Genomic DNA, 10,019 nt, shown 5'->3' on the forward strand with positions numbered 1-10,019 from the left:
GGTTGTCTTCTCCTCATTGTGCTTCATTGTTGGATCTTGTGAGCTGCCTAACATGATCAAGATCATCTATCTCGTAATACTCTATGTTGTGTTTGTCGGGATCCGATGGATAGAGAATACCATGTTATGTTAATTATCAAGTTATTACATATGTGTTGTTTATGATCTTGCATGCTCTCCGTTATTAGTAGAGGCTCTGGCCAAGTTTTTGCTCTTAACTCCAAGAGGGAGTATTTATGCTCGATAGTGGGTTCATGCCCGCATTGACACCTGGGACGATGACGATAAAGTTCTAAGGTTGTGTTGTGCTCGTTGCCACTAGGGATAAAACATTGGCGCTATGTCCGAGGATGTAGTTGTTGATTACATTACGCACCATACTTAATGCAATTGTCCGTTGTTAGCAACTTAATACTGGAGGGGGTTCGGACGATAACCTCGAAGGTGGACTTTTTAGGCATAGATGCGGTTGGATGGCGGTCTATGTACTTTGTCGTAATGCCCAATTAAATCTCACTATACTTATCATGACATGTATGTGCATTGTTATGCCCTCTCTATTTGTCAATTGCCCGACCGTAATTTGTTCACCCAACATGCTTTTATCTTATGGGAGAGACACCTCTAGTGAACTGTGGACCCCGGTCCATTCTTTAATACCGAAACACAAATCTGTCTGCAATACTTGTTTTACTCGTTTTCTCTCGCAAACAATCATCTTCCACACAATACGGTTAATCCTTTTTTACAGCAAGCCGGTGAGATTGACAACCTCACCTGTTTCGTTGGGGCAAAGTACTTTGGTTGTGTTGTGCAGGTTCCACGTTGGCGCTGGAATCTCTGGTGTTGCGCCGCACTACATCCCGCCGCCATCAACCTTCAACGTGCTTCTTGGCTCCTCCTGGTTCGATAAACCTTGGTTTCTTTCTGAGGGAAAACTTGTTTCTGTGCGCATCATACCTTCCTCTTGGGGTTCCCAACGAATGTGTGAAATACACGCCATCACTCCTCCGACAACGCCGCCACTCGCTCGCCTTGTCACCACACACCGCGCCGCGGGTTGCGGGAATGTCTCGAGCCAAGAGCCTCTCTCTCTTTCTTTTTGCCACACATGAACGGGTATATTAACAAACGCAAGAATCTGAAATGTTTTTTCAGTGGGTCTTGAATACGAAGGCTGTTCAGCTTCGGCTGCTGCATGTTCGGTTCATCTCCCTGACCCTCTGTTTCGTCTCCTCGCGTGGCATGTTCAGCTCCTCCCTCTGTGCCTATAAAAGAGAGTTCGCTCCTCTCCAGAGATACACAGGTATAGCCACCACTGCCTATGCGCCTACCTCCTGGTTCCAGAGCTTTGCGCCGCCGCTCAAGTTTTTCCCATCCTGGCCTGCAGCGTGCACCACCGGCCGGGATAGTAGGCCTCCGGAACCGCGCTGCTTCGAGTCCTGTACGGGAGAAGGTTGATAAGGTTTTTGGGGAGCGCTTTCGCGCGACCACTGGTTTCATCACGGACGCCGACGACACCTTCCCCAACGACGACTTCTTCCCGGACATTGACGACCTCTTCAACGACATGGGGGACAACGCCAACAATGGTCACGCTGCTGCTTCTGCTTCTGTCCAATAGGTACTCATATCTCCTATGTTTGGGTTCATGTTTCAGATCATCGTTCAGTTCCTTGTTCTAGCATTTGGAGTAGATATGCTCTCCTCAAATTCACTACTCCGTATGATATTTTCCTATTGCCTAACATTTCATATGACTAGTTTGATCCATGTTATTTTAGTCATGTTTTATCTACTGTTTTCGTGGATTAAATTTTGCGGTAAATTGCTTATATTTCCAATAATTGTGACGATTGACTCCATCGCCGTCATTTTCGCTGCCGACGCTTCGCCAACGCGTCCTAGAACGCACCGGAAAATCCGCCCCTCCTCTACGCACAAAAGGTGTTCGGTGGTTTGTCTGGTAGGTGCGACACGTCACTGTTCGTTGCCTCCTCTTCCTCGGATAAATTTTGACCATTTGTTTTGCTTTAGACATGGATAGCGAAGACGAGATGATCGTGGAAATGATGGAGGAAGAGAAAAACATCGACCCCTACTTCAAGTTGAAGCACGACGATGTTGGCACGGCCGGGTTCTGATCGATTAAGAAGTGCACCGCCGCCATGAGGTTTTTTTTTTATCCGGAGCATCTGCTGATACACATGATGACTATCCTATGCATGAGTGAGTCTACTACCATTGAGTGCATGTATAAGTTTTTCCGAGTTGTGGTGGGTAAGTTTGGCAAGTAATACTTGAGAGGACCAACTAAAGAAGAGGCTGCAAGGATCATTGCCCAAAATGCAGCGAGAGGATTCCCTGGGATGATTGGAAGCATGAATTGTATGCACTGTTCATGGAAGAACTGCCCGTTTGCTTGGATATTTCAGTGTGGTGCTTGAAGTTGTGGCAGATTATAACTTATGGATTTGGCATCCTTTCTTTGGCATGGCGGGATAACACAATGACATCAACGTGTTGCAGCGGTCTCCGGTGTTTAGGGCATCTCCAGCGGCGCGACGCAAACGGTCGCTGAGCGACCGTTTTCGTCCGCCGTGACCGGAAATGCGTCTGGGGCCTGTTCCAGTGGGGCGACGCAAAGTGACCGGGCCGTCCGTGGAGACGCAAACCTGGCCCAAATATGCGCCTCGGAGGGCATCTCCAGCGGCGCGACGCATTTTAATGTCCGCGAGCGTCCGTTTGCGTCGCGCTGCGGACGCAAAAATGACCGTTTTTGTCCGCGCGTCCGTTTGCGTCTGGGGTCTGCTCCAGTGGGGCGACGCATTTTTTTCCTTTTTTCCCTCTTCTCCATTTAAACATAGTTTCAAATATAACATTTTGAAACATGATTTTACACAAACTAACACATAGTTTGGAACATGGTTTACACAAACTAACACATAGTTTGAACCATGGTTGACACAAATATAAATTTAAAAAAAAAGAAGCCAGTTGTGTTGATTTCCGTATGTTCGCTGCCAAGAAACAACATTCAAGGGCACCCAATCACCCAAACTGGAAAATCCAGCGGGAGGAGATGGTGCCCTTGTTGGTTCTACCGATGAAGCGAACATCCAGAAACCTCGACTACTAGCTTTGTCTGGCCCGTAGCCAGATTCGCTGCAAAGAAAGAACACTCAACGTTCTAACTATCGGTGTCGGAGCCGGAGTCGTCGGTGTGGTAGTGCCTGCGGCAGGCTGTATCGTCGAACACCTTGACGATCATCTCGCCGTCCCCCTCGTAGAGGAAGGTGAGCTGGCAGCCGGGCTCGAGGTCGAGGTCACGAGCGAACTTGTCCCACCCCATGTGCAGGTACATCTTGCCCTCGCCCGTCGAACGGAACCTCCACGGTCCAGCGGCGAAGTTGCAGCTGGCCTCCCGTAGCCGCAAGTGCGCCGGCTCGACGCCGTCGACGAACTCGGCGAACTTGTCCGGTAGCCGCTTGATGGCGAGTGGGTCGTCGTCGATGCGCAGGAGGAACTCGGCGCGCGCTCCTCCTGCGAGGACGAGGAGGGCGCAGCGACGGCGAGCGTGGGGCCGTAGCTGCTCCACCACGGCGGCCCCCGCCCCGGCCACGGGGCGCCTGTGGCCGCGGCCTTGACCGCCTCGCCAGCCACCAGGACCGGCCATGGACTTCCTCGCGGGCTTGGCTGCGTCGCAGGAACACCTAGGCGGCGCTACGCTCGAGCTTTGTGGCGGCTAGGGTTTCTTTGGAGGAGTGGATGAGGAAGAAGAACGCGCGCTCCCTTTATATAGGCCGGCGGCATGCGGTGGCCGCGGGACGCGTGGCGTCGCCATTAACGTGGTTGGCGGAGGTGGGCGGCCGCTCGGCGGCCGAGGCATCGTCGCCATTAACGTGGCGCGAGTGCCGAGCGACACAACTTTGCGTCGGCGGCGCATTTGAGAAGACGCATCGACGCAGGATCGCTGCCAGGCGGGCCCGCCCAAACGTCCGCCAGACGCGAGCGGACGTTTCCGGACGTCCGCAGAGACGCATCCGAGGCGCATATTTGGGCCAGGTTTGCGTCTCCGCGGACGGCCCGGTCACTTTGCGTCGCCTCGCTGGAACAGGCCCCAGACGCATTTCCGGTCACGGCGGACGAAAATGGTCGCTCAGCGACCGTTTGCGTCGCGCCGCTGGAGATGCCCGGATGCGTCTCTGCGGACGTCCGGAATAATCGCCACTTTGCTTCATGCTAGGAGGCTTGCCGGAAGGATGTCGAGAAGGCATTTGGTGTGCTCTAAGCTCAATTTGCTATTGTTCGGGTACCATGCACTAAGATGGTCTCACGACCAAATATGGCTGGTGATGTAGGCTTTTGTGATCATGCCCAATATAATCATCGAGGATGACCGCAAGATTCGGATCTGGACACATGTTGGTCTCAATGAGTGGTGTCCTCAAAATTAACTGCGTATCTAGGATCGCTACTGAGGTGTACTACCTCTGTTAGCAATTACAAGGCCTCCTCAAAATTTGAGATCAACTTTGACCATAAAATTAACTAACAAAATATAATTTTTGTCAAAAAATTATATTTTTTTCAAATATGAATCCAATGATATAATTTATTTTTATAATTTTTTTAGTTAAATTCAGAGTTATAATTTATATTTATAATACTCTATAGTACAAGACGTTTGTCGTGATTGCTTGGAAAGACACCATGAAAAAAAGTTAAAGGAACCAGGGAAGGCCGCAAGGAAATCGTGCCACTTCACCATGAGTCCTACCAACCTGAAAGCAACGACGCAGCACAAGACTATCATCAATCAATAAAATTGGTCCAACATGGACACGAAGCCGCCACCAATCCAATACACTCTCAGTTACAACGAATCTTGAATGATCACTTGTACAGTTTTCTATACAAGGATTGCATCAGCAACGCCGCCGACACGCTCGCTGAATCGGGCGCCGCACGCGTTACGTGCTTGGTCAGGCGACTCGGCGTCGGTAAACCAGGGACGCCGGAGCGCGTCCGCCGCGGTGAGCCTCCTGTCCGGCCTGCAGGCCAGCAGCCCGCTGAGGACGTCGAGTCCGGCGGACGACAATGCCGGGAACATCTCCCGGAGCCGGCTGGGCGGCCTTTTCTGGTAACAAAGCGGCGAGCCGGCGCGTGGGAGACGCACGAAGGCAGGCCAGTCCGTCATGTCGCCCGTGCCGACCGTGTCGAACACCAGGTTGAGCTGGTCCATCTCCGTCCTCCCGGGAAACAGCGGCGCGCCGGCGAGGAGCTCGGCCATGATGCACCCGAGCGCCCACGTGTCCACCCCCGTGTCGTACTCCCGCGACCCCAGCAGGAGCTCCGGCGCGCGGTACCACCGCGTGACCACGGGCGCCGTGTATGGCGCGCCCGTAGTAGGGGCGGCGAAGCGCGACAGGCCGAAGTCGCAGATCTTGAGGTTGCCGTGCGCGTCGACGAGGACGTTGTCGGGCTTGAGGTCGCGGTGCAGGACGCCGAGGGCGTGCATGGCCGCGGCGCCGTCGAGGAGCTGCCGCATGAGCCGGCGCGCGTCGGCCTCGGGGAACGGCCTTGCGAAGCCGCCGCTGCGCTCCCGCATGACCTGCGCCAGGCTGGGGCCGACGTACTCCATCACGAGGAACGCGTTGGAGGCATCGCGTCCGGCGGCCCGTATCTCGACGAGGCTAGGGTGGCCGCGGCACGCCATGAGGCAGCCCAGCTCGCGGCGGAGGTCCTCCGAGAGCTGGCCGTCGTCGCGGCCGGCGGGGCGGAGGCGCTTGAGGGCGACAATGTCGCCGGTGCGGCGCTCCCGGGCCTTGTAGACGACGCCGGCGGCGCCCTCGCCGAGCTTTTCGAGCCGCTCGTAGTTGTCCATGTGTTGTGGAGGTGGTTTGGGTTTCTGGCGGCCTGTGCGCGCGGTCGTGGCTGTTTATACTACTGCCATGCCAATGCTTGACGACTCGCTTTCGGTTTGGTCGCCCATTCCGAGTCCGGGTCGAAGCTTGTCAGGCTAACCAGTAGTAAACGCGTTGACTATTTAGATTTGTTACATGGTTCGTTAGAGTTAGGTCGGACGGGACTGTTTGGTGGGCGGCCGACGCTTGGTTCGGCCGGGCAGGTTGCCCCTGCAACGTGCCTTGTGTAGTGGAGATGGGCTTGGGGTGCCAGATACCGTAGTGGATCACGCCGGACGGAAAAAGTCTATAGGACGTGCGGCTAGGAGCGGTCAAACGTCTGACGCGTCCAAAATCTCTTTAGGTGGCGCTTTGGAGGACGTGGATACTCAAAAATGCCTACTCGAAAATGTTTTATTCCGCATTTGTTAAGCCCATCTCGTAAAAGTTTAAATCGCCTCTTCCCCCCCCCCCCCCCCCCCTCTAGGCGACATCCGTGTTCTTTCAGTGCATGTATAAGTTTTTCCGAGTTATGGTGGGTAACTTTGGCAAGTAATACTTGAGAGGACCAACTAAAGCAGAGGCTGAGTCAGAGTCGGAATTCGGAGTCGGCTCGATTTTCGTGAGGCAGGATCGAGTCGTGGTATCGAATCGTAGAATCTGAGATCCTACAATACTTACTCAGAGAATATCTTTTTATCACATAGAAAGTTTGTGTAATAGTATAATAGAGATAAAAATTATAATACATAAATTTTCTAGCAATAATATTCTAACGATAGATCATTTGAGATTTGGTAGGTAAATAAAGGGTAGTAAAGCATGTGAAAAGGGCTTGGGATGTTTAAGTATTATTCTTGTATGGTTTTACGGATGGGAAAAATAATGATTTAGTAGAATCGGAAAAATCCATAAAAGGGATCGAGATTCTACATTATTCTAAAGGATTCTATGATTTGGATCGGGACTCAACATGGATTCTATGCTCTTGAGATTCATAGTGGGATTTGGATCGATACGGTGATGTAAGATCGTCAAATCGTAGGATTCTGGCAGTAGGATCGGGATTCTGACTACCTTGGCTGCAGGGATCATGGTCCAAAATGTAGCGAGAAGATTCCCTGGGATGATTGAAAGCATGAATTGTATGCACTGGTCATGGAAGAACTGCTCGTTTGCTTGGATATTTCAGTGTGGTGCTTGAAGCTGTGACAGATTATAACTTTATGGATTTGGCATCCTTTCTTTGGCATGGCGGGATCACACAATGACATCAACGCGTTGCAGCGGTCTCCGGTGTTTACCAAACTAGTGACAGGTCATTCTCCACCATGCAATTATGAGATCAATGACCACCAATATACCAAAGGTTATTATCTAGCTGATGGTATATATTCAAAATGGGCGACATTTGTCAAAACAATCCCGGGTGCCATCAGGTCAAAAGAATCGCCAATTTGCTTCACGCCAGGAGGCTTGCCAGAAGGATGTCGAGAGGGCATTTGGTGTGCTCCAAGCTCAATTTTCTATTGTTCGGGTACCATGCGCTAAGATGGTCTCACGACCAAATGTGGCAGGTGATGCTAGCTTTTATAATCACGCCCAACATGATCATCGAGGATGACCGCAAGATTCGGGTCAGGACACATGTTGGTCCCAATGAATGGCAGGGCCCTCTTGCGGAGGTTGGTCACGAGGTGCCTGCTGATTTTGCTAATTTCCTCGTCATGCACGCAGAGATCCGTGATAGCAATGTTCACAATCAACTTCGACATGATCTCGTTGAGCATCTGTGGAGCATCAACGGATTATCAGCAAATATGGCGGCGCCTTGATCTAGCCCAACTTATTTAGTTTGTTGTTGATTTGTTATATTTTAATTTGGAGAATGTTTAGCAAACATATTTATTTATATGCTTGTTTAATAAATTGGTTGTGTTTTTAAATAGTCTAACCGAAAGAAGAAAATAAACAAACTTTAGGGTCTCATTTGGGGGCGCGATTGTGGAGAGACGCGTCCTAAACGCGGCACCAAGCAACATCGTCCCCTAAACATTCAATCCGACATGATTTGAGAGCCGTTTCGGAGAATGTGACTAGAGATGCTCTAAGGTTAAAGTGACAATTAACTGCCTGTTCTAGGATCGCTACTGAAGCAACCCCCCCTCTAAATTAACTACGTGTCTAGCAATTACAAGGCCTCCTCAAAATTTGAGATCAACTTTGACCATAAAATTAACTAACAAAATATAATTTTTTTGTCAAAAAATTATATTTTTTTCAAATATGAATCCAATGATATAATTTATATTTATAATTTTTTAGTTAATTTTAGAGTTATAATTTATATTTATAATACTCTATAGTACAAGACGTTTGTCGTGATTGCTTGGAAAGACACCATGAAAAAAAGTTAAAGGAACCAGGGAAGGCCGCAAGGAAATCGTGCCACTTCACCATGAGTCCTACCAACCTGAAAGCAACGACGCAGCACAAGACTATCATCAATCAATAAAATTGGTCCAACATGGACACGAAGCCGCCACCAATCCAATACACTCTCAGTTACAACGAATCTTGAATGATCACTTGTACAGTTTTCTATACAAGGATTGCATCAGCAACGCCGCCGACACGCTCGCTGAATCGGGCGCCGCACGCGTTACGTGCTTGGTCAGGCGACTCGGCGTCGGTAAACCAGGGACGCCGGAGCGCGTCCGCCGCGGTGAGCCTCCTGTCCGGCCTGCAGGCCAGCAGCCCGCTGAGGACGTCGAGTCCGGCGGACGACAATGCCGGGAACATCTCCCGGAGCCGGCTGGGCGGCCTTTTCTGGTAACAAAGCGGCGAGCCGGCGCGTGGGAGACGCACGAAGGCAGGCCAGTTCGTCATGTCGCCCGTGCCGACAGTGTCGAACACCAAGTTGAGCTGGTCCATCTCCGTCCTGCCGGGAAACAGCGGCGCGCCGGCGAGGAGCTCGGCCATGATGCACCCAAGCGCCCACGTGTCCACCCCCGCGTCGTACTCCCGCGACCCCAGCAGGAGCTCCGGCGCGCGGTACCACCGCGTGACCATCGACGCCGTGTAGGGCGCGGCTCCCGTGGGGGCGGCGAAGCGCGACAGGCCGAAGTCGCAGATCTTGAGGTTGCCGTGCGCGTCAACGAGGACGTTGTCCGGCTTGAGGTCGCGGTGCAGGACGCCGAGGCCGTGCATGGCCGCGGCGCCGTCCAGGAGCTGCCGCATGAGCCGGCGCGCCTGGTCCTCGGGGAACGGCCTCGCGAAGCCGCCTCCGCGCTCCCGCATGACATGCGCCAGGCTCGGGCCGACGTACTCCATCACGAGGAACGCGTTGGAGGCATCGCGGCCGGCGGCCCGTATCTCGACGAGGCTCGGGTGGCCGCGGCACGCCATGAGGCAGCCCACCTCGCGGCCCAGGTCCTCCGAGAGCTGGCCGTAGTCGCGGCCGGCGGGGCGGAGGCGCTTCATGGCGACGATGGCGCCGGTGCGGCGGTCCCGGGCCTTGTAGACGACGCCGGCGGCGCCCTCGCCGAGCTTTTCGAGCCGCTCGTAGTTCTCCATGTGTTGTGGAGGTGGTTTGGGTTTCTGGCGGCCTGTGCGCGCGGTCTGTGGCTGTTTATACTACTGCCATGGCATGGCTTGACGACTCGCTTTCGGTTTGGCATGGCACGTCGTTCCGAGTCCGGGGCTATGTTTGTTCAGGCTAAGCAGTAAACGCGTTGACTATTTAGATTTGTCACATGGTTCGTTAGAGTTAGGTCGGGACTGTTTGGTGGGCGGCCGACGATTGGTTCGGCCGAGCAGGTAAAATCCTCATCTTGTTCCGGAAAGGTCACGGTGCAGCTTTGAGCTGTTATTTGACCAGCTGTGCAGAATTTTTTGGCCCAGCAAAAACGAAGGGTTCAGTCTGTTTGGTTACATACGAGCCTAGTAATAACCTCACCATTTATCCATATGGTGACATTACCTCTCACCTTCTCACATATTACAAAGCCTCACGTCGCCGTTCACGAGCTTCGGCACGTTGGCAATCACGAAAGCAGACACCACCATGGTACCGCCGATCACGCTGGTCAAAATCGTCACTACGTCGCCCGA

The 10,019-nt window shown here is 52.5% G+C and overlaps 2 protein-coding genes across 2 annotated transcripts; both read right to left on the reverse strand.

The window, feature by feature from the left end:
- Positions 1-4,912: 4,912 nt before the first annotated feature.
- Positions 4,913-5,887, reverse strand: LOC124707132 (putative cyclin-dependent kinase F-2). The gene has a single exon (XM_047238796.1). The coding sequence runs from the start codon at positions 5,885-5,887 to the stop codon at positions 4,913-4,915; it is 975 nt and encodes a 324-aa protein (XP_047094752.1).
- A 2,620-nt stretch (positions 5,888-8,507) lies between these two features.
- On the reverse strand, positions 8,508-9,482 carry LOC124707142 (putative cyclin-dependent kinase F-2). The gene has a single exon (XM_047238805.1). The coding sequence runs from the start codon at positions 9,480-9,482 to the stop codon at positions 8,508-8,510; it is 975 nt and encodes a 324-aa protein (XP_047094761.1).
- Positions 9,483-10,019: the final 537 nt, after the last annotated feature.

Source organism: Lolium rigidum, chromosome 4 (assembly GCF_022539505.1).
Source record: "Lolium rigidum isolate FL_2022 chromosome 4, APGP_CSIRO_Lrig_0.1, whole genome shotgun sequence".
In the NCBI taxonomy this organism is placed as follows: domain Eukaryota; kingdom Viridiplantae; phylum Streptophyta; class Magnoliopsida; order Poales; family Poaceae; genus Lolium; species Lolium rigidum.